The following is a 26163-nucleotide window of genomic DNA, read 5'->3' on the forward strand; positions in this document are numbered from 1 at the left end:
TCGTTAGCACAACAATTCCCAAGGAGAGGCTGATGGAAACACTGCATGTCTCCTCTGACGGGACGAGCTAGAGATCAGCTGGTGGTGACGCTCAAAGCTCGACCTGAGACCATCCAAGGAAAACAGGAGAGCGGAAACCGTCAAGATAAACTGTCTGAGGCTAGATTTGACTTTTCCCTTTGAATTCATCTGACGTCTTCCTCCAGTAAAATGTGTATTCTTGTGGTGCGTAGAACAGATGGTGCTGCTACAGCACAGGTTCACTGTAGTCTCCCACACACGGCCTCACTGCCAGTAATAGCAACTGAGCTGAGAATATTTAGACTTTTACACAAAACACACCCAGCTCCCTGCCTACTCACCTGCGAGCGTAACAGTGGAAAGCACCATTTAGTAGAACTAACATCTGTATTTCTGCATGTTTAAGATGAAATGTGTGTATGAACGAGAAAGACACAAAAAAATGAGAGGAAAAGTGAAACAAATATCAGTTGCAAAGTGCAATGGTGCATCCATGCAGAGGAATCGTGTCTACATTTGATTAATCTCCCCGCTCAGCGTGCCGTTCTGTACGCACATGCACACACCAGCGGCAGATATATGGTAATTAAATTAGAGGTCGGAACAAGACCCCTCCCGTCTTTTCTCCTTGCTTTCTCTCTCCTTTCCCTGCAATCCTCCCATAACGCCTCTCCTCCTCTCTGTCATCGTTCCCATAGCTCCTCGCTCTAATTGAATCAGATCTCATTAAAAAGGCAGACATTCATAAATATGGACACGTGTTCAAAGTATTTAATTACAGACTGGAGTTCCAACTGTATGCATGGATAGAGGAGCAGGCTGATGGTTGGATGCTGGTGACGGTAGAAGAACGAGAAGACTACAAGCATCAGCGGTAAGAGTTCATACTGACCTGAAGTGGAGGTTTTTGAAGGTAAAGTGTGTCTCGACGATGCCTGTGGTCTTCACTCGGGTCCTCAGGATGTCCTGCTCTGTCGGCTGGTAGTCTGGCGCACCAATCCGATCTAGGCTGTCTAGGTAGCTGCACACAGACACACACAGAAGAAAAAAACAGATTGTAAATCAGCAGGAATATCTAATGCAAAAAGTCGAGTCAGGCCTGTCGGGCTTTGGATTTCTTCACAGTCTGAGGCATGTGCATGGGGCTGTTAATAGCCTTTTTCAAAGCCAAAAGCATGTGAGGAAAACCCAATGAATGGGTTAGACTGTTAATCTGCTCTAATGTCAGCTGCACTTGTTAGCACCTCTGGCTAACTGGTTCACTTCCTCCACAAATAACTGAAAGGTACAAGATAAAGGAGAAAAACATTTAACTTGTGACATAATTAGCATTCTGAGATGGGACAACATACTGATGCGGCAATATATCGTCATCCTATATGATTATCAATATTATGGCACCAAATATGGATATTTTATACATTGGTAAGGCACTGTGTAAACTTTGCAAATTCTTCCATCTCAGTTTTTGTCAATCTCTGTGAAACTGACACCAAATTGCAGTAATTAAATACACACATCCTGCACTTTACCTTTTTAGAGGCATTTTGTAATATTCCGTTCGACAGATATCATGATAAATCCTTATATGATCGTCTAGCAATATATTGATCATTGCAGAATTGCTGTATCGTGACATTATTGTTATTGTGGGCCATGCATTGCGATTCATATTATATCGTATCATGAGTTACTCTGCGATCCCCCCCCCCTAATACTGTTATTGCTCTAATACTCTATGTAGCACTTCTCTGCTGTTTAAGCCTGAATCCTGTGTGAGTGAAGCTGTAGCAGCTTCTCTCCAACTGTTCAGGAGATTTGCAGAAGTTTAAACTTGTGCAACTCCAACAATTTACACAAGATGTGTTGGTCAAGCATGAGCAGTTATAACAGTCCTCATACTTGGAGCCTTTATTCATTAGCTGGAGAAGATGCTGATTTCTCGCCTGGGACATGCAGCGTTCACAACATCGTGTTTGACTCATCACAATTCTTGTTTTAAAACTAACCACTGAGCAGATAATAATAAAAATCAGTCATTTTCCACCCACTCTTGAAGGGTGAGGGTTATAAAGCACACACTCAGTTCTAAAGCTGGTTTGATCCTTTGAGAAATGATTGATGGCTCTGTTTTCATTGGCCCTCAGGCTGTCTTTGTGAAGTCCGCCTCAGATCGATCAGTAGCTCCGTGCAACTTGGTCTCACTTAGACCAGAGAGTTTTCTGATCACACTCACTGAGGAGGAGTATTATAAAATAGATGCATTGGCAGTGCACCGTAAAGCTAATGATGTATGTTACGGCTCAGGTGGGCCTCAGAGTTTACATTACACAACAAGTACAATGAGAAACCCACTGGATTGATGTCATTAATAATGAAAGAAAATGTGCTACTCTATTGACTCCACTTCCTTTTCCTGTATTGACTCCGTTTTTTTTTTTTTATCTACTGACTGCAGTTGCTTTCCTCTACCTGGAAGGCAAAAGGTCAGTAACAGATCAACACTGACACAACAGAGCGGGAATCTACTGTATGTCCACATCATGCATCCATCGAGTGTAATGGAGGTTTGTATTTATAGATCGGGGAGTACACACACACACACACACACACACACACACACACACACACACACACACACACGGATACAGACACACAGCTTGAGTGATAAAAACTACTGATAACACAGAAAAGGGACATGGGTTTGATAAGGGTTTGGAGAGGAAGTAGATGGGGGGAGGGGGGGGGGTAGTAATGATCTACTGGACCTTGATCAATTTTTCTTGTTTGTCAGTTATCAAGATTACAAAAAAACTACTGCACAGATTAGGACAAAACTTGTGAACTCACGCTAACACAAACGCGAACATTGTTTCATGCACAGAACTGCTGTCCCCTGTGGATTTACAGTCGGGCAGCCCAGTTCCATATAAACTGTGGACCACCACCGCATTTGGCTTTTTCCTAAGTCGATTACCACCAGAGCCCAGAGTATTCTTTCCCTCATTTCCCTGGTGACGTGCAGTATTACGGTTCTTTCTCTAAAAGAGTATTAGGCACAAAAGAGAGACATCTGTAAAGAGATGTGATAATGACAAAGACGAATGCATGTGTGTGTTTGTGTGTGTTTCCAGTGGAGAAAGCTGTAGAGCTGCTGACGAGCTGCGATATTCACAGGAGAGGGAACGTGAAGAGAGCAACGAGCTCGGTCATTACTTGGCAGAGAGAAGAAGATAAAACAGGGAACAATACAAACGCAGCTAATCGAAGGCAAAGCAAGATCCAGAATCAATAACTGTGTGAAAATAAACCAGAGTTATCTTATTTTAAGCGTCAGCTCTAAACAGGTACACTCAGATTGGCTGCCATTAGCAGACAATATGCACTTGAATGCAATTCAATACAGCAGTAATGTAATGCAATAAACCAGCGCTGCAAGGCCATGTTCATGCTCAGTGTCTATTTAACAACTTTACCTGACATTTTAATATGTGTGTGCATGAAGGATGTCATTGTATTATTATTATAATTTTTTTTTCATGAAGCCGAGTCTGGACATGCCCCAGTGTCACGAAGGCAGGGGATGTAAATCATATACAGAGAGTATGTGTACTATGGTAAATAGGTCAGTACATGTAGTGCTTAAATTGCACAAGAATAGAAAGAGAGAGAGAGAGAGCAAGAGAGAAAAAGAGAGAGAGAGAGAGAGAGAGAGATTGAGAGAGAGAGAGAGAGAGAGAGAGAGAGAGAGAGAGAGAGAGAGAGAGAGAGAGAGAGAGAGAGAGAGAGAGCAGCGGCTTCAGGGAGAACAAAGCTTTCTGCTTTCTATGTAATAAAAAACACATCAGATGCACGTGCGATTCCTAAAAGAATCCCACACTAATATCCAGTGGAATTAGGACCTTTTTACCTAAATACCTGACAGCTTACATCTAAAGGTCGGAACCCAAAACACAAAAATCTCTTAATCTGGAGAAACATCCTCAACTTTCTGTTACTGTTAAGTATGTTTGAAACACACACACACGCGCACGCGCACGCACACGCACACACACACACGCACACGCACACACACGTTTAGACGAATGTAATGATTTACGTCATTGTGGTGACTTGTACCCAAACTGTGTTACTTTGTAGATTAAAGTCCCTACATCATGAGTAATACCTACACAACACACACACACACACACTCACAAAAACATACACAAACACGGTCAAACTGAGTGTGGTCAGATCACGTGGTATCTGTCCCATCAGCTCATTGGTTGGTGGGTTTGTTCTGCTCCACAGGCCACAACATAATAGGAAGTGTGCATCAATCTTTAATGTGACATTTAAATCACACACACGCGCACGCACACAAACACACAAACACACGCACGCACACACACAAACAGAGCGGATGTTGTTTGAGTTAATTGACCATATGTAAATGCTGACAGGACTATGTTTGCTCTCCTTTCAAGATGTCTGCCGTGATGAGGAATGACTCTCTCTCTCTTTCACTTCCTCTCTCTCTCTTTTCATTCTCTTTCTAACTCTTTCGTCAGTTTTGTACTGACTCACCCCTTCCTTTCCTTTTTTTGTCCCATTTGTTTCACACATTGTATCATTCAATCGTCTTCTTGTGTTTTCTTTGCAGTTGTGGTCTTTAACTTTCACTTAATCACTACATCCTGTCTCTTCTTGTCTTCTCTGCAGATTTGTTTATGACACCTTTTGTTTCCTCTATGTTTGCATCAACCTCTTTTCCACACATTTATTCAAATTGGTAGATTCTGATCCTAGAAATGTGCACATGCTGTGTTCTCCTATGTGATTTCCACTTATTTAATCCAGTTATCATGTTATAGATTCAACTTTTTGAAGCCACAACAGAACCTTGAACTAAATGATATCCTAAGATGGAGGAAAAGCTTTAGTATGCAAAGTTTTAATATAGTCTCTTGCCATTGAACACATTTTTGAAATTAGCTCCTAATTTAAAATTCCGTTTGCAGCCAGTTGAAAGTCTGCTTGGGTTTTGTTGCATCAGAGCACGAAGCAGAAGTCACGTTGCTATGGTTCAAACTGGCTGAACTGTTGACCTGAGCCACCTGAGTCTCCAGATACACGATTTTATCAAACACCCAGTGAATCACAGCGATTAATGTGCCATTGTTAAAACTTGTTGTATGAAGATTTCTCATTACTTGTGGTTTCCCTATATACGGCCCTGCTGCCATATGTTTATATCCCTTTGATATTATAAGCTACCTTCACAACATCCGTGGTTAGAGCCCGCTGCACAAGAGAGGTGTCTCTATCAGTGACTACATCCATCATTCTACTGCATCTCTGCTTTACGTCACCCACTAACATGTACGGAGCACAATTAAATTACAGCTACACGCACAAACATAGCACTTTAGAGAAATGCCTCGCTCACCGCCACGCGCTCTCTCTCTCTCTGTGTGTTTTTCCTGCTGTGTCTCGCTCTTTCTCCACCCACACACAGGCACCGAGCATAAATCAGGGCCGGTAGTCGTAATGGTGATTGACTGTGTGTCTTAACAGCGTAGAGTATGATCGCATTTATAGGATTAGGGTGGAGTGTGTGGGTGTGTGTGTGTGTGGTTTCATAGTGAGTGAGTTGACTGTGGGGGGGCTAATGAGTGATCTATTGATTTCGACTTAGGAAATTAGGAATCAGCTGGGTAGTTGTAACACACACACACACACACACACACACACACACACACACACACACACACACACACACACACACACACACACACACACACACACACACACACACACACACACACACACACACACACACACACACACACACGCATAATAAACTGACATTATGTCCCTGGCGGTTACGGTTTACACCCATGTCTGTTGTGTGCTCTAGGGATGCAGTGAAGACTTTGGAAGAATAAAATCTCATCTGTTCATGTTCATGTTTGTGAAGAACTTTCCTTGTGGCGCTCTTGAGATGCTGCCTTCACGATAATGGGACTGACGTAGAGATGGACAGACTTGACAGACACACATATACACACACACAAGTGACCATGTGTACGTACTACTGCGCTGAATCGTTGAGCTGGTACTCTCGGGCGCGGCTGAAGCACTCCTGGATACCGGAGTCGGACCACAGACGAATCATGGCGGAGAGCAGCTCAGCAGAGTAAGGCTCCGTGTCTTCCATACGACTGACGACGTCACACACCATCTTAGCGTCCGCCTGCAGGTGAAACGAAAGGGAAGAAAGAGCAGGTTAGTATTCTTCACTCTAACAGCTGCTGAAATGCTGTAACATTATCCAAATGTCAGCTCATAAATGATGAGACAGTACAAGCATCACAGAGATACTGCCACAAGGGGAAATTCATTCTGAACCCAACGGTAGGAGAAGTGCTGCCTCTAGTTTGACATATTTAAAAGTAGAACTATCAGACACAACGTGTGAACCAGAGAAGGTGCGTTAACACAGATAGAGGATGAAAAGGAGAGAAGAGGAAGACAGAGGTGGTAACAACAACTACAGAAGATGATTTCTGAAGATGACAGAGGAAAAGGGGTTAGAATGAAACTTTTGTGGTCCATTTTCTCAGTGAAAAGCCTTCACCGCAGAAAGTGTCATTTACAGACCCTGAGTAAGTGCAGATACACAATTCATCATCTCAAAGCCACTGTGGTTTATGGACCTGATTGTTTAAGGTCATCATGCACCTTCAAGTAAAAAGCTCGACAAACTGTTTCAAACAATGAGTTCGGACAAAGGTAAACCTCTTATTTAGTCTTCGGCTGCAGGAGGCCAGAGAGGGGGCTGTTGTCATGCAGCAGTGATCCTTCCTCCCTCAGTGGCAGAGACACTCAGCTCCCTCCACACAAAGAGCCAGATAGATTAGCTGCTGCTAACTGACACAACTGCAAAGGAGTCAGTGTCTTAAAAGCCAAAGCAATGTAGGTCATATGACGGCAAGAGTTCAGTCAGTCAAGCTGTAAACACCGGGAACATAAAGACAATCACATACACTAGAGCAGTGGCCGCTGTAAACCTGCCTGTTTGGACAACGTCACCAATGTAAATGAGTTCCAGTCGCCACTGCTGCAGAGTTTATCAATATCGATCAAATCATTTGTCCAAAATGCACCAAGTCCAACCCTGAGATTAATTAGGGCCGAACAATACACCCGACAAGTGTGAAGCTGATCAGATGAACGGTTCCCGGGATTTGTGAGTCACATAAAGACGGACAGACATTTCTGGAATTAGTAGATAAATTAGATAGATTCACTGTTTATAACCATTTAGTTCATATTGTAAAACTGAATGTTGCATAACAAAAAATAACAATCATTCACAGAGATGAATTTGGTGGAATTTAATTTGTATGATTTAGGATTATCAGTTTTTTTTGTAAAGATATATATTTTATAATGAAATCAACAAGTTGCAAAACCCTGCGTTACAAGATTTTTTTTTGAAAGATTATATACTATTGTTCATTTCCATATATATTTGAACACGTCATCCTTTGTTTATGGAAAATCACTCTGACCACTTATGTGTGAGGTTTACTCATGCTACTTAGATGCCTCCGCCATTACCAGCATCTCGTCTGAATCCTCGTTGATTCCCCCCCCCCCTGCTCTCCCCTGCTCTTTGCTGTTATTGATTTCTCTTCACAGCACTTCACTCCGCCTACATCATTATTCTTGCATCTATGGTCATATTTATGGGTCAGTAAGGCCTTGACCTTTTTTCACCTTGTGCGCTTGATGGCTTTTTCTTTTTCTCCACCGCACGCAAACTGTACACAACAGCAACAAAAATGTAAATGCTCAATACAGTAAAAAAATGAACAAACAAGTGATAATAAGAAATACAGTAATTTAAAGTAGTAACATTTTAATACTGTAATATAAACTTAATTTTTTAAATGAAACACATTTGTAATCAGGGAATGATTTTTTTTACATTTAACCATTAAGAGAATAAGATTAACTACTCTTCAAAGATGTTATTGAAAATGATTGTATAATTGTCCAAAACTGAGGCAATAAGAAATTATTGTGACTGTCTGCTTAAAAAAAACGTGTATTTATTTTTGACATCAACAATTTATATCGTATTACAGCGATTTCTCTTATTTTCTATCTAATCATATATCCCGAAAAAGATTTCCCTCTAGGTGACATGTTATTATCACACTTAAGTTCTTAAATGCTTGTTTGTGTTGATTCATTTGCACAAATAAATAGATCCATTATATTAACATTTAACTTCCTAAGGGAACATTTAAATTACTTTATTTAATCAAACTGCAGAAAGTTTACATGAGTATATTATTTCTCTGGTGAGATCATAAATTACATAAGAAAATTTACAAGACGTCTGCTAATAGAACTACTACAGTACTGTACTCTAATGGCACCATATTAAAAAGAGAGTAAAATCCAATTAAGATTCCAGAGATGCCAAACATTTATAGTTGTGTGACACAAAAGGTGCAATGCTCCAAAGTTCTAATTCTAATTTCTACGGATGATTATGTCAAATTTATCCAGAAATACAATCACAAACTTTGGACCTAACACGACGGCACAATATCCTCTGAGTATGACCAATGTTACAGTATATCTCATGAATATAATTCATCAGCATGCACAGGTCCAACCTATTTCTATAAATGTGATACATGAACCACTTACCAGCATATTGCTGAATCAGCAAAATGAAAATATATAACTCAGTTAAATATTTATGCAACTGAACAGCACTGAAATCAATATAACTTTACAGCAGGCTAACACCTTCACTGGAACAATATATCATCAGGCTTTGTATTACTTTTTCTTTTTTTTCAACCAATGAAACAGTCTGAGATCAGGAGGAGTGTTGCTGTTCCCTGTACTGTAATTTTATCCAGACATTATAATTAGATTTCATGGCACTCAGGCTGAAATCACAATAAGTGAAGGCACAACGTGTTTGAGTTTCCACATTTCCCCCAGAAATGAACAGAGTGCGAAGCAATCAGGGCGAGATAATAACAGATTAGAAGAGTTTGGAGATTTGACAGAGGACACGTATGCTCCTCAAGCATCAACCTGATTAAAACACACACACACACACACACACACACACACACACACACACACACACACACACACACACACACACACACACACACACACACACACACACACACACACACACACACACACACACACACACACACACACACACACACACACACACACACACCTGGGAGTTGCCAATGCAGCCGCAGCACAGGCTCATTTAATCTGGTGGAGGAAGTCACGAGGCACCGGTGCCAGGTTTAATCCTGCGTCCTCTTGGAAAGTTCAGAAAGCTAATGGTGTCAACAAAGCCTTCACCAGCAGACGGGGAGCGATGCTGTGTTGAGCTTGTGTGCAATACAAAGCAAGTCCAAAAAATGTAATGTTGTGATCACAACGTTAGGGATGTGTTCTCTGGACTCCTTCCAAGTTGACAAAAAAGACTCATTAAGCTCAGCAGCCCAAATAACTCTCTTTTGCCTCTTTCTGACACTTCCAGCTAATTAAAAAACAAACTAGAATAACAGCGTCACGGTTCTACGCCTTTGCCAAACTATTAAAATTAAAGGAAATATGTTTGCAATCTCCAAGGGAACTCACAGGGAATTCAGCTTAAGGTGGTTTTGAGGTATCGAACTCCCGAGAACAAGACGTTTGTCGGCTGGGACATCCTGAAGCGGAGACATTAGTCTTCTAAGCCGTCATGTCCATACAGTAAATAATCTTTGTGAGAACACGAAAAGGATGAGAGCAATGCCGCAGACTACCACCACTGTTTTTCTGTAACCCCCTCAAATTCTGTGATCTGTTGTTGTGCAAAAATTGTGCCTTCAGCTAAGATTAAGTGCATCGTAGACACAGAAAGAAATCGTTTTTATTCAGCTGTTGACTGAATAATAAAGAATCATCATTTCCACTGTTTTGTTTTTGAATTATGCAGGTGTAGAACAGCCCCCCCAGTGAAATGTCAGCTGTTTCCCCTCGCAGCTAAGAGAGAAGTGGGTCAGGACGGGGTTAATGAATATCACCAGGCTGTGACGAAATGTGCGGTGAGAGTCCGACATCCTTTCTGCACAGTCGAAACTTCATGGTTTGGGTGTAATGAGTGAACAGTGCATAAAGACAGAGATGTCTTCATTCTCAATAGTTGTATTCTGAAGGATTTTAATTCACTTGTAGTATTTGGAACTAAATTCAGATTCAGTAAATTGCTGTCAAACCATCTCTATAAACAATAATAACTTCCCTCTCTGAAATGCTTCTGTTTCTGTCCTTGTTTGTATCTGTTTATCACAATGTAAGATGAACCAGAGCTACAGGAATGAAAGCACCTCGAGTCAGTTGCCGTTCCCCGTAAATAACAACAGATCATAATAATGTGAACTGAGTCACTGGTCGATAAAACCTCAGCCAGGCCCTTTCATTTTTTTATTATTTCTCTAATCTCTTATTGCAGGCAATTTTCTCCTTCCTGCACCTCAGCGTGTCACCACTCCGACCTCCTCCAGTCATCCAATCTGTCTTTGAGCCAGTAACCATCCCTACATCCTCATTATCTCACCTGTATCCGCACACATCGCTCTAAAGTGTTTTTCCATGTCTGTCCTTCACATCTCCTTCCATCTGTGCTCGTGACCAGGTGTGTCTGTCAATCCTGTCGTCTCCTATTCTTCACACCAGCCCTCCCTCTTTTATTCTTCTCTATCTCGCTGTCCTTTGACACTTTTCGCTTGCTCCATCTGTGCCTCTCATCTTCCCCTCCCTCCCAATCGTCTCCCTCTCCATCAGACATCTCTTTTTCCCTCTCAGTAGTTCTACATCTCCTCCTTCTCTCACCTCTGTGACACTGACACCAGCTTCACTCTCCTGTGTTGTAATGAACCATTTTTAACTCTATCACCAAGGTGCGACTGTAAGAACATGCGCACAAGAGTTTGTAATCTACAGTTGTTCCACACATTTGATTTTGATTTATTTTTGTGTATATGTTTTTATAAATCTAGTGTAAATATACACAATATATCACATTTCCTTCTCCAATATAAGGTTCTGTCCATGCAAGATGCAAGTGCAGGACCTTTTCTCGACCACATGTAGACAGATGCAGTAAGATAGTAAATAACTGAGTTCAAGAATGTTTTTTCAGAGTTTGAGCATTCAGTCAAAAGGTTTCTTGCATTTAACTTTCCTCAGAGTTGTGCATTTATTTACGATTTTGCAAAACCTAGTTTTTGTCATAGTTTTCCTCCATGTTGATGGTGACATCCTTTGTCTGAATATACTGTACATGTGTGTGAGTGTTCTTTGTCTTTCCACTCTGATGAAACACTACACAAACACACTAACTCTATTTAACTGCTCTACGTCCCTGCCTGGACACTGAATAGCCAATTGTCACGTTCATCAAATCCCCTCTGTCCTCATCATCATCATCATGCTTCATCCTCTGCATCTGTTCCTTTCTCCTGTTCCTCTCTGTCTCTGTATTCAATAGGCAATCAAAGCACGTACGTACTGTAGGACCGTCCACTTCTCTCTCATTGTCCAGAACTATAGCAAATCGCCCATCTGCAAGTCCAACACACATCCATCTGCCTAAACCAACTAGGTTCCCTTTTATTTTGTATTTTGAGAGAAAAGAGAGGATCTATTTGTGTTAAAGCCCTTCCTCTCCAATAAACCAAAATAAAAAAAACGGATAAAACACATATATTTATGTTGTTTAAATAATTTGGGAAGTTGTTTTGTGAGAGTACTGCTTTCTGCTGCCATTAACAGTCACTGTGATTTACTCCTCCATTGTCTTCCTGTCTTTGGAGATGAAGAAGCTCTCGCTCTATCTTGGAGAATCAGTCGTCCGACCACCTGCTGGTTGGTTTGTTTTGAGGACGGAGGTCTGGTGGTCAAGTTCTCACAGATCTGCTGCATGAGTTAATTTCTGATTTGGATTAGTTTGGCTGGCCCAGACTCCCCCGATCACTTCCTCTCCTCCCGTCTGCTTTCACCCTGTGTACATGTCTATACCCGTCCCCACAAAGTGCCAACTTATTACGGCATCAAATATGTTTTTATCAGCCCCTCATCCTCCATCTCCTGCTCTGTTCTAATCAACAGCTCATAAACTGACTCTTCTGAGAAAAGAGAGGAAATGCCAGGTCTTACAAATGGGTTTCATGAAAGCAGAGAAGAAGCTTTTAGTCTCCAGTCTTCAATGTGTGAGGGTGTGTGAAGGAGAGGACATCAATTGCATTTGAACTGTCTCATTCATAGTTATAAAATTCAGCCTGATGAAATCAGCATGAAAGGATTTTCACTTCAGTAACTTGCCCTCTTCCGCCGTCTTTGAAAAACAACCTATGGCAGTAACAAAGTCCAGGAGCCACATTTAAAACCCAGGTCTGATCCTTGGCCTGCTGGGACACCGTGGAACTCAGAACAGCATCTCTGTCTGACGTTAAGCAGGAGCTCTCTCCGCCTGTTGTCCTCTGCGAGGTGTCGATCCCACTTGGAGGGATTGGATTTGATGTGAATGTGTTTCAGCAAAGACTTAAGCTCGGTACCGGCTTCCTCTCTGCCGCTGCTGCTGCTGCGTGTCTCTGTCAGCAGCTACACAATGCCTGATAAGGAACGTGGAGAGAGTGTGTGTGTCTGGGTGTGTGGGTAATATGAATGAAGGGACAGTTCAAGAAGGACTGAGCCGGAATTCTGTGTGTATGTGTGTGTCCAGACAGTGTGTGTCACAGTTTGAGTGCTGGGCAGTGGGCCACAGACACACTTTAAACCCACAGCCAAAGACAGGGATACAGTCTAAACAGACATTTTGAAAGACACACTTAGTATATGTGTGTGTGTGTGTGTGTGTGTGTGTGTGTGTGTGTGTGTGTGTGTCTCTCTATAGGAATATACTGTTAAACCAAGCACAGTTGAAATGCTCTGTATTTTCCTGTGCAGCCATCTTTGTTCCCATCTACACATACATAGTGTTGACCTGCAGTTGTCATGGAAACGTACCACTCTTATCCAAGGGATACATGCCTCGATCTGTGATATAAACATGAATATACTTTGAGTAAAAGTTTCTTTTACTTCACGATGGTGATAGATGAAAAGCCTAAAATACAAGTCGTCTCGTAAGGTGACACAAAAAAAATAAATCACGTCTTGAACAAATGGTAGTGGTAGTAAAAGGGTTTCTGTAAATCCCTCGACCCCATGAAGTGCGACAGGCTTCTTCATCACGTCTTGTTTTGCAAATGAAGTTACTACAGGAAAGTGACGATAACCAGATGAGTGACGGGAAACGGTCGAGATAAGATCAATGTGTTGCCTGTGATGTTGAAAACAACATGTTTGTTATTAGGCTGACATGAATGAGAGAACAATGCTTGAAAAAACAGTTAAATGAACAAGTGAGATTGTGTTTGTTGACGTCACAGTGAGCATCAGCCAATCAGATAATGGGAGAAACAAAAAATAAACATGACAACAGTCTTTTCTCTGGATCATTTTCCCTTTCACCCCCCCCCCCCCCCCCCCCTCCTCTTCTCGCTTCCATTTATGGACACATTTTCACTCGTTAACTGATTCGCCTTATTCTCCTTGTCAATCACCCCCCCCCCCCCCCCCCCTTTTGTCTCTCATGGTCTAACCTTTCTCGTTGCTTCTCTAAACGAGTCTCACGTGATGTCACTGTGATCCAGTGGCCCACAAACCCCAACGACCAAAGAAACAACAAACACACACTTTACATACACTATCGTTTATCTCTCCACCGCTCCGCACTCTATCTATCTATCCCTCCATTTTATTACTTCACCTCATTACCATCTTTTTTCCCTTCTCTCCTCCACTGTCGTCCACTGGCACACCCCACCCTACTGAGCTCTCTCTCTTTTTTCACTCTCTCTCACCGTCCTCTCTCTCTCCGTCTCTCTCTCACACACTCCTCCGCATCATGTGACTCTCAGCTGCAGTTGCCATGGTGACCATCCTCATTTCCCAGGAATGCAATCGTGTCTCTGATTCTCTCTCTCTTTCACTGCCCTTCCTTTCTGCTGCACCCTCCTCCTTCTTCTTCTCCTCCCTCAGCATCATCCTTCGCTTTCCTCCAGCAATCCCTTCCTCCCCTTTAATTTTCCTCTCCTTACCCCCTTTTCCTCCCTCCTTCCCTCCTCCTCCTTTCCCTCTAAATATATAGTTCACCACAATATTGACAGGATAAATAGTTTTTTCCTGCATCACCTCTTTGGCTCAATTCAACTCATGTCACTGATATAAATGTCCGATGTACTGCCAAAGCATCTCGGAGTACACACACCCCCTCCCCATCTCTGCCTTGGTCTCTGCCGCTGCCTGCCTCCCTCCCTCCCTCCCTCTCTGAAGCAGTTGCTGAATAATGGAAGTGATGAAATATTTAACTGTTGTTCAGCCCTCCTGCAGACTGCCCCAATGGATCCTAACACACACAAACACAGACACACGTATACTTTATACAGTATTTATGTGTGTGTGTGTGTGTGTGTGCCTGTGTGCGTGTGTGTGTGTCTGTGTGTGTGTGTGTGTGTGTCTGTCTGTGGTCCACGCTTTGCTCCAGTGGAGCTTCCACTGCCACCCGCACATGGCACCCTGCAACCACACCCAATACATCACACTCACACACACACACACGTAGGAAGGAGGCGGAGGATATGCGGCATGTACAGTATGTGCTGTTATATGAGTGGATCAATAAAATACACTGAGTCAATAGCAGCACAGCAGCGCAGGGGCAGATCAAGCCTACTGTCCCCACCTGAACCCCAAAGACACCGGAGATAGAGAGACATAAAAAGCACAAGTGCTTCGTGCACGTAAACGTAAGCTTGTGTGTGAGCGTGTTACAAAACATTATGTATGCAAAGACGATGCAGAGCAGCAGATTCATGAGGATATCGTCTCTGCAGGAACTTTGCAGAAGCAGAAAATGGAGGATGTGCACTGAGGTTTATGAGCACGTCATTTAGATGTCACAGATTATGAAAGTGATCATGTTTTACTAGACATTTCATAGCGGTTTTAAAGAGAGTCAGAGCTAATGTGGACAGCTCAGATGTGGGGTAATATATCCAGATTAAAACAATTACTTTTCCAAAATGTCTTCATATAGTTTGAACGACAAATACGAAATGACACATTTAATGCTGGAAAATCACATTTTCTGAATTTGCAATGGAATATGAACACGGAATTTGGTTGAATGTATTGAGCTTAAATATTTATCACCACTGTTTCATCTGTTCTGGTTCTCACACACAGGTAACCCCAGCAAAGATTTCTAAGAGCGAGGCTAATAGGGTTACGTTGCTATGGAAAGATGATGTTCCACTTTATTTTCTCACACCATTACTTGCGCACTAACACAGACACAGGTTTGTCCTTCTACAGTTGTGAGTCATTGACATGATGCATTCCCTAGCACCAGTAACCCTAACCATCACAACTGATTGCCTGGCTCCAATCCTAATCATGTTCTAACCATAACCCAAAAACCAAGTCTTATTCTTCAAAAGGTCAATTGAAGGTTTAACGGTGGTAGCAAACAAAATAGCGTTAATTTGACATTTAGTTCAGAAACTTCAGAGAACTCCACATCCTCTGAGCAATGCCCTCAGTGTACAGCTGGGTTTTTCTTGCTGCACTTGTGACACTTTCTAAACGGTTGTAAACAATTAAAGTCTTGGAACACAGCCATGCTCGTTAACATTAACATTAACTCGTCAAAATCCAGAAGGGGCAGCACCCGGGACGAGGATAAACTAATTCCGTCTGTCTCTGACAAGCAGTTATTTAAGTTCTTTTACTGAAGGGTTACTATGATCTATTCGTAGAGTGATGTCTCCACGGCTGTCAGGATGGCAGGTGAGTGCAGAAAAGACAGTTTTGTAAACTAACAACAATGAAGGCTTGAGAGAAGAGGCCTGACAATGAGGTCAGGAGCATTTCTTGTTTGTCCATGTGCACATCACATGCTCACCATGACACAACTTAGATACCAGACACAACAATAATTAACGTTATTTGATGGCGCCTTTCTAAACACCTATGGACAATTTACAGCACATAAAAAGAATAATATTTCAAAGTAAAACCCAATGGTTAAAATCAGATTAGAGAGACATATCTTACAATTAATCATATTTAAACACAATAATAAAGACAAGGAAACATCAACCAAACACAGTACGTCTGCTGGGTATTCACACACACAGACTAAGATAACTAAGATTATTAAATAAACCATTTAAGTTAAACACTTATGACAAACACTCTTGCCTCCCAGTTTAATTATTAGATTACAGTATAAAAATGGGTCATATGTATGTCAGTCAAAGACACCTGGATGGCATAAATTATCTTCCTGCAAACACACACACACACACACACACACACACACACACACACACACACACACACACACACACACACACACACACACACACACACACACACACACACACACACACACACACACACACACACACACACACACTTTTCTTTTGAATGCTTATTATAAAGGTTTGGAGACATGTATGACAAATGACATTTTTTTAAAGCACAGCCAACAATAAAGACCAACATTGTTCGGCATTATTCATGTAAAGTGTTTAAAGTGTTGAAAAATGATTTTCATTATTATACCTTTAAAACTCTTTTATAATCCTGTTTTGTATCCTTCCACTATAATGCGATTATTTTCAAACTTTTACTTCCTCTGCGAAACAAGCTGATTTCCCCGGAGAGATCAATAAATCTGGAGACTGTCTCCAGACTTTTTTCTTTGTTTTTCCCGACTGAGATTTTATCTTTTTCAAGCAAACTCCTCTTCCTCTATCGCTCTGAGCCCTCTCTCTCTCTCCCTCTCTCTCTCTCTCTTTTTCCCAGTCTCTCTCTTGTTGTGTCTTTGGAGTATCACTCTCTCGTCCAATCTGCCTCTCTGTCACTCACTGTCTGTTTCTTCTCACACATCATCTATACTTAGATCCAGCAGTGAGCTGCCACCCCCCTCTTTCCAACATACCTCATCCACACACACACTCACACACACACAGACACACACAGAATACTAAATAACACAAATAGCACACCTCTAAGATAACAAGTACTTCCTATGTTTGGGTGTTGGCTCTATGGCAGTTTCGCAGGCTAATTATACACATTATAGATGTGTGTATTGCTGCCTGTGTTTGTACTTGTGCCCTACTGTCATCAATGCCAACCATCAGCAGCGTGGACTCTTAAATTATATTCTTTGTTTATAATCTGCGTTGTGCCAAGGTTTGGCAGTGCTGCCAGCCATTTGGTTCCTGTGCACTTCCTGCAGCTCTGGAAAAAATGGAAAATGTTTGCCTTTGTCAGTAATTAATGGGATGCTTCTATTTTTGATATTTATGGGTTTCAAGCCAACGTCCAAAGAGTGTTTGTGACAATAACCAGGCATGTCTGCTGTTTGAGGGGAGATGTAATTTTGGCTTCATCGGACACAGATCTCTGATTTCATTTCTCTACTGTCACAGCTGAGGGTCATGAGAATTGAATGTGGATTAGAAACTGAGCTCTCAGGCTGCGAGCATCTCCGGGAAAAGGATGAGCTCCGACTGAGATGAGACAACAACTTTCTAGCTGATTTCAGACCTGCAATAAAGTCCGAACTTTATCTGAAATAAGAAGGGTTGTACTTTACGTGAGAACTCAAATGTCCAAATCAGTGCTACGGACGTTTTTCCAGATCTTCTCCTGCCAGCCCCCATTAATGTTTGGAAAATGTCTGAGTGAGCCCATGTGAGAATACAGTGGGAAAATGCACAATGAGCTTATGGGCATGTCAACGGCGTTTCTAACACGTGACTGATGCTAAACTACAAAAATATATGTAGAAGACGAAGCTGTCAACTTTGAAAAACAATTAGATTTGAGAGCTTTGGGCAATAAGAGCCTATATACATACATATATTCTATAAATACCGTCCATGTCTGAAAATGGCACACAGATTTTATTCTTAGGTGAGTCAAGTCAAGAGTCACTTAGGAGTTTTGTAATTCAAGATGAAGAAAGTACAAAAATACACCAATCCTCCAGCTAGCTGAAGTGGCTAAGGTTAAGTTTGCCCTTTATATTTATATTTCTGTATCGAACAACTCTAAACATAATCCAGAAGAAGTCCATGGCACACTGTAGGAGAAGTACTGGACCACATCTGATAAAATAAAGTACAGAGAAAAATACCTAGAAAATACAGGAATATTGTAAAAGATAAATAGATTTATAATTTAATGAATACAAAATCTAGATTTACATAAAATAGACCAGCAGCTTTTTAAATGTGAAGACTTGTTTGGTGTCTGATGGCAACTCAGCTGTTACCAACCTTAAGGTCATGAACATCAAAGAGTCACAAGATTATCTGTCATTTGAGGGCTTGAACAAAGTAGATTACTTTATCTGCAATTGTGTTCCAGTGTTCGAACGACCTGAGACAACACATTCAGGCGGATCTGTGCTCATGGAAAATACAGGAGGAATTGTGATTAAAATGGAAAAAACTCTATTTATTGTACATAAATAATTATTGTCAAAGGTTTTAGCCTTTTCAGTTAATGCCACTGAGTTGAATCCCAATGTTACAGCACATTTGTTTTCCTTACAGCCCATCCAAGCAGAAGTATCAATCGTGAATCCATCCACCGACTGTAGCAGTAAGCTGATGTAATACAATCTCTGTGTTTGCTGAGCGAGAGAGAGCAAGACAGAAAGAGAGGGAGGGGGGAGGGGGGGAGGTGACAGAGCGATGGAGAGACGGAGGAGAAAATAGAGTAAGGGTATAAAAATGACAAGGGGGGTGGATTTGTTGGGGCCCCTCATTTCAACCAATAGGATGTGAGCAGACGTGGCCAAAACCTAGCATCCAATCATGTGAAAGATAGGTGGTCAGGTGACGACATGGCTGCATGTTCCATGGAGGTGGCCGGCTAGCCTGGTTGCTACGGTAACTGGTTGGTATCCTAGATACTAGCAAAGGGGCTTATAGGAAACTAAATGGTAAGACACCCAGAAAGAGAGAGAGAGAGAGAGAGAGAGAGAGAGAGAGAGAGAGAGAGAGAAGAAAAGAAGAAGAAACCACATCCCATATCTCAAATCTTTTTAGAATTTAGACAAGAACACACATAACATATATCAGTGTGTGTGTGTGTGTGTGTGTGTATACATTAAAAGGTATCTGGCCTCCGGAGATAAGAGCTATTGAACCAGATTATCTTATTTTCACAGCTACACAAACAAATTAGAGAAAAGCACAGCCAGTTCTGCCACAGTCAGTCAGCCAATACTTCATTGAACTATAAATAATGACAGTCCACACACACACACACACACACACACACACACACACACACACACACACACACACACACACACACACACACACACACACACACACACACACACACACACACACACACACACACACACACACACACACACACACACACACACACACAAATAGAAGAATGCCTGATGAGCCCAGCCTAGATACTCCTGTGCATGTCTGTGAATCATCTGTCAGAGACTAGAGGTGTGTTGGTGTCACCTCATCCTTCTACATCTGTGAAGTGCTGTTCGCCCCTTAGAAAACTTTTAATAGCAGCTCTTATTAGGAGTGGAGTTTCAATATGAGGCCCCAAACTCTGAGCGTGTCATCTGTGCAGATGGTTCTCATCAAACAGATGTCATTTGATACGGCACATTTACATGTTTCCAGTAAAAACTGGAGCTATGGAGGGGAACTGTCACGGGTATTGATTGACGTTTTACAATAGCCAATAGCATTGATCAAACTTTTTTTTTTGAGTGAGACCATATATTTTCAAGCCGAGATCTGAAGTCGCCAGTGGTTGATGCTTTGATATATATTTTCTGTATGAAAAGAGATGAATGAATGATTATCACAGGGAAACAGGATAAAAATCATTTTATGGGGCCTTATTTGGACTATTTCACTTTGGACAATTCCTCATGTTTAACATTAATATGATAAAAAAATAAAAACAGGAATGCACAGTAACGCAGCCCTCACAAGTAAACGTTGGAGGCTTCAACTTCATCTCAATCCCTTTAAAATTGGATGATGTCAATGCTTTGAAGTTGCTTTGAAGTTCTTTTTCTTTGCTTTGTTTGTAGTAGGAGTTGAGAGGGAACTCAATTTTTCAACTTTTTAGTGGCCATGGAGGCGCGAGACAATCGAATTGCATTCATGCATATTGTTTCAAAATTGTGGATATATGAATGATTGCTTTGGGAAATTGCCCTGTTCTCTAAGACCAGAGTTATACCAGGACCCCAACCTGAGAATTCCAGCTTGATGAGAGGTGACAGTTGATATATGTTCGACTTGTTGTGGGGTTAATTTCCTGTGTAATGGCTTGTCACTTTAAACAGCAACACCATTGCCACTGTCAGTCTTGTCATAATAATCTATAATTTACATATATTGCTTTTCTTGTCTATTGATTGTTCTTGGAGACTTGCTATCAAACAGTGAGCGAGCTAATGAGCTTACATCCCTAAAAAAAAAAGAACAAGTTCACATAGTTTATTCATGACCTGTATTTGTACCACTGACTCTTGACATTCCTCTTTTGTGGAGCAGTTTAGACTCTGACAGAAACCAAAGGTCAGTGCTGTCAAGAAGATTTGCCTTCGATCAATGGCTAAAAAATCGTGTGTCACATTTCACCTGCAGATTAATCTCTGCTCCTTAGAAATGCACGGCTTTGTCACATCTTACATTCTCATGTGGCTGGGCCTTAATGAGGAAGGTTATTCAGCAGTCGCATCTATGACACATGAAGGTTAATCATACTTTCTTTCAAGTTAACCCTGCGTGCGTGTGTGTCTGTGTGTGTGTGCGTGCGGGCAGGGGTTGCGGACGCCTAATGAGGAGTGTGCAACATCATAAAAATGCTGACACTCGTCTGGTGCTGTAACACTCAACCTAACATGATAAAACTGTGTTGTGCTAGTGCGTGTGTGCATGCATGCATGCGTGTGTGTCAGCACCCTGTGGGTAACTTTCTGCAGAACAAGACTAGAAAGCAGCAGTGATGCACTCGCTGCTTGCCCAACTGGATGCAAACTCCACACGCTCTCACCCACAGACACAAATTCACACATCTTCCACACCTCTCTCTCTCTCTCTCTCTCTCTCTCTCTCTCTCTCTCTCTCTCTCTCTCTCTCTCTCTCTCTCTCTCTCTCTCTCTCTCTCTCTCTCTCCACTCAGCCCATTACTCTGCTCTATTCAAGCGACCCCCCCCCCCCCCCTCTCTCTCTCTCTCTGTAAGAAGGCAGAAGAATGGTGAAGAGAAGCAGCTATGGACAGAGAGAGAGGGGGAGCGCTGAGGCGAATTACTATGTGCATGACAGAACTCACACAGTACTCATAATAGCGGTGAACTCACAAAGAACACATCAGACCATACAGACGTTAAGTCTTCGCTCTCTCTCTTTCTTCCCTCTTCTCACTTCCTCTTTGTGTCACTTTCTTCATCACTTCAGCCTCCAGTTCAGTCTTTATCTCCCACACCACGGCCCTCAGCTGTACAGCGGCTGTCACAAGCCCTGTGAGTGCGTTAATATAAATGTGCAGGGAAATAACAATGCACAAAGTATAAAACTGAAATAGAAACACTAAAAGATGCATAAATTATTCATCTGAGCTGATATGAAAGACGAGGTCAAAAGTCGGGAGCACAAACACATACATGAACACTGTTAGTGAAAGCAGGAACAGAGTATGACACAGTACAGACTTCGTAACTCCAGGAAGTGGCGCAGTGAAATCCGTCTATGTATCGGAAATATTTGGCTGCAGAAGCTGGATGACAAAGTGACAGCTTGCAGGACTTGTGGGTAAACTACCAACTGCCAGCATGTTGTCAGCTGGGGAGCATGCTAGCACTAGTCAGACACGATAGCTCCTCTTTCTGTTTTCTCTGGATTCTGCACCATTTATTCCCAACTGCCATTTTTGTCTCAGGATTGTTTGAATAAGTCATGACAGCTTCCTCCATTTCGGACCCTCCTGCTCTTCGTTCCCTCAAAGGTTAGCGCTGTCAAGATGTCTCGCTATCTGTCAAATGAAAAATGTGTGTCACCCGTGCATGTGAATGTACTCATTCCACGGAAATGAGATATTACTGCAAAATTGTTCCATTTAAAATACTGGGAGATCACAGAGAACACTGTGCATGTTCCTGTGACGCGCTTGAAACTCCTGCCCTCTCTGTGTACCTGTCATTTGAGTTCACATGACAGCACATTGCGTGAGTAATCACTGGCCAATAACAATCATATACTCTCATCAGCCTGACCCCAGTCGCCACTTTACTGCCACAGATCCAATCTAATGGGAAACCCTGGACGATGAGGACAAAGACAACCTGAAATCAATACAACTACTGCTCTACTAATTAGCAGAAAATGGTGGAGACAACCAATGTGGCTAACTGAATGTTAACCCTCAGCCGGGAGGGTCAGGGAGCAGGTAAGCTTGTGTATATGACAGTAAAAAAAAGCAATCCTGGCACAGATTGAATTCCAAAGCCAACTCTCTGATTGGAGAGGGAAGTTTGAAGGAGGACTAAAAAAGAGGAGGAGAGAAGAGAGGACAGATGATGAAGGAGAGGGAGAAAGAAGGGGGGAGGCAGACTGAGACAGAGGGGAAGAGGGAAGCAACCAATGGCGGTAGAGAGGTATCCATTAAAAGTCCAGACACGTTGGGGCCCTTGTTATGTGATTTCCTAACACACGTACACACACAAACTCAAATACCCACACAAACCCTTGAGCCTTTCCCCCCCCGAGCTGATCAATAGAAGCAGCACTTAAGATTGCAGCACAAAAAGAGCTGGAGGGAGAGTAAGGGAGGCTTTTGGGGAAGAATTAGAACTGATCCAACAGTAAGTGCCACTTAAATCCTCATTTGCAGTCGGCAGTGTGTGCACACATACCACGTACTCAATGATATTCGAATATCAGTGTCCATTTAGACACAATACAGAGCATTTCTTAGACAGATGGACGGCTGGATAGAGGGAGAGATACACAGATACATCAACGGATTGATAGATGGACAGGGCAGAGACACAGATGGATGTTTTCTAGCTCACATGTTCACAAGGGACCAAGTCTTATATTTCTCTCTCTTTCTCTCTCTTTCTCTCTCTCACACATACACACGGGACACCCCATTTAAGGCTAAATTATTTATGAATAGACAGATGCTGCTTTTTATGATGTTAATAATTGAAGAAATATGAATTAGAGGGCTGGGGAAGGAAAAGGGGAAGGACTGGAGAGAACATGGGGGAAGAAGGGGGAGACGAAGAGGGGTGGGGGGGGAGGAAGTAGAGATGCTATTTTTCACAGAGCAGTTTAAATTAAATCAAATCAAAATGGAGGACTGGCCTCCTTCCCTCATCTATGCGTGTGCATGGACACCTGGAATTAAAAAGCGTCTCATGTCCAGATCTAGTATCTTGATACGATTTTGACCTGATTACATTTACAACCCGTTTTATTTTGAGTCAACATTGAGATGTGATCGAAATCTGATTGCTGTGTCCAGCTCACGTCACATGCTCTACTTGTTTGTACGGGTTTGAAATACAAAAACAGATACTAGAAGGAGGATAGAAGATGATCGTATCCATGAAGCTGCATAATTCTGTTTGCCAGCTTCTTGTCTTCTTGAATAATGTCCACCGTTTAGGGCTGGGGAGAGGACTGCTTTGTGGGTTTTGCTGGCTGCAAAATCTGAAACAATCTGAAACAGCCGCGTTAAAAATATTGGGCCACATAGTTGTTGAATATCAATCGATGACACGATTTCTTCTGGGGGTTATTTGGCTGATGGGATCAAAAATAAATCCTCAATGTGTTTTTTGTATGCATCACCTGCACTCAAGTACTATCCAATCACAGGGAACGTATTTTAATGTCAGGTGGGATTAGGGTATGTTTCAGTTCTCATCTATCTCTCTGTCCCTTGACCTCCCTCTTCATTTTTTCCACATCAACATTGGTCATCTTCATCTTCTCTCCAGCCTCCCTCTCTCTCTCTCTCCCTCTCTCAGGTGTCCTTGGTACCATGGCAACAGCAGACATCAGAATTACTCACCCATCACCTAGAGTGCTCTGTTCTCTCGCAGCCACGGTGAAGACGCACATACACACGCACTGAGTCGTAAAAACAAACCAAATGGAAAAGTGGTCTCAGCCGTTTGGACCCATTAATTTATAATATTTCACATTTAAACGTCACCATGTAAAGAGGGTTTACGTCATTAAATCGCTGTGGAACATTTACTTGATGGTTATCACATTTATTTGAAAAACAAACGGGACTAATCAGCGATGTGTGAAATGTGAAAGGGCAGAGTAACGCTACAGTTGCATCACGCTGCTGTCGACCAAACCCCAGTGGAATTTCCAGCTGATGGAGATGTTCATGTATTAACACATAACACTCAGTGCTGTGGCAGTGAAGTGCCTCTGTGGAGGAGAAGCACAACCAACAGTGTGATGCTACCGATTGAGGACAGTGTGTGTGACACTGGTACATCCAGTTTGTAGAAAGAAAGATGTGTCCCTAATAGCAAGCTAAAGTGTTGTGCGTCACTATGTGAGTGTTTGTGAGCATGTGTGTGCTCGCAGTTGGATAATGTGGCTCTTGAGATGGACAAACAGCTCTATCGACCAAAGACAGGAAGAGAGAAGGGCAGAAAGAGACTGAGAGGGGAGAGAAGGGAGAGAGAGAGAGAGAGGGATACGGTGAAAGAGAGAGAGAGAGGGAGAGCGAGAGAGAGAGAGAGCGAGAGAGAGAGAGAGAGAGAGAGAGGGAGAGAGAGAGAGAGAGAGGGATACGGTGAAAGAGAGAGAGAGAGAGAGGGATACGGTGAAAGAGAGAGAGAGAGAGAGGGATACGGTGAAAGAGAGAGAGAGAGAGAGCGAGAGAGAGAGAGAGAGAGAGAGAGAGAGAAGGAAAGAGAGAGAGGGAAATAGAGAGAGGGGGATCATGCTGATGGTATCTGCTAACCTTCAATTAGCAGCGGTAGTCAGCAGGGCATTGATTAGCCTCTAAATGCCAGAGCAGTGTGCAAACACTCACACACTCGTGCGCAGGTACAGATGAATGCATAGGGAATTAGATGTTCATGGACACAATTGACGAAATGAGGTTAAAAAATAAGAATCGATTCTCTTTTAGCTTGTAGCACAATACAAGTCCCCACATAGTGCATCAATATTGCACGACAAGCATAAGCTGCTTCCAGACGTGCACTGGACTCCGCAGTTCCACCATATTTTCTCTGGAGGAGGTGCATGTGTGAACGCATGAGTGTCTGAGTGAGACGCTCCTCAGTCTCTGCAGACGTTCCTCACCTGGGCTCCAAGTATAATGTCCAGGAAGATCTGATGTGTGAACACAGCAGGGGACCCCCGCTGGATTCACCGCGAGCGAGTGTTGATGCTTCCAACGTGCGACATACTCGAGAAAACTAAAATCTGCTGGTGACAAAGCGGTGACACACACGTAGAAGACACCGACAGAGATGTGTAGAGAGTTTGTGATGATACGAGCTGACACCGGTGTCTGTGTGTTGTCAGGAAAATCATGTGATATCCGCAGAGCAGTTAATATGTCACTTCCTGCTTCTGTCGGCTCGTGAATAACGCAATGCTTTTTAATATCAGATAAATCTTTAACACCTCTTTCTGACACAGTCTACTCTGAAGGCTGTTCTTTATTCTGAATTTGTTTATGCTGGACCTTTCCTCTATGAGTTAATCACATCGCCCACCTGATTTCAATTTCCAAGGACTAGGAAAATGAATTGTGCTGAACAATTCAAATCTTTTGGACAGAATTCAATGAAGCTGCACAACATGCTACTGCACTCAAATTGCTCTCTTTAAAAATATCACTGACTATTCTTCAAAAATAAATTACTTTTTTTAACCTGTG

General features: G+C 42.3%; 1 protein-coding gene across 3 annotated transcripts in view; it reads right to left on the reverse strand.

Moving 5' to 3' along the window:
- The window catches only part of gnao1a (guanine nucleotide binding protein (G protein), alpha activating activity polypeptide O, a), an 80339-nt gene that overhangs the window by 19360 nt on the left and 34816 nt on the right, over positions 1-26163 (reverse strand). For all 3 annotated transcript variants that reach the window (XM_034587195.1, XM_034587193.1, XM_034587194.1), the window contains exons 4-5: positions 6099-6259; positions 914-1042 (exon numbers count right to left, since the gene is read on the reverse strand). In XM_034587195.1, coding sequence (XP_034443086.1) covers positions 914-1042; positions 6099-6259 — 290 coding nt within the window. The remainder of the gene's footprint in view (positions 1-913; positions 1043-6098; positions 6260-26163) is intronic.

This window comes from Hippoglossus hippoglossus, chromosome 6, assembly GCF_009819705.1.
Source record: "Hippoglossus hippoglossus isolate fHipHip1 chromosome 6, fHipHip1.pri, whole genome shotgun sequence".
NCBI lineage: Eukaryota > Metazoa > Chordata > Actinopteri > Pleuronectiformes > Pleuronectidae > Hippoglossus > Hippoglossus hippoglossus.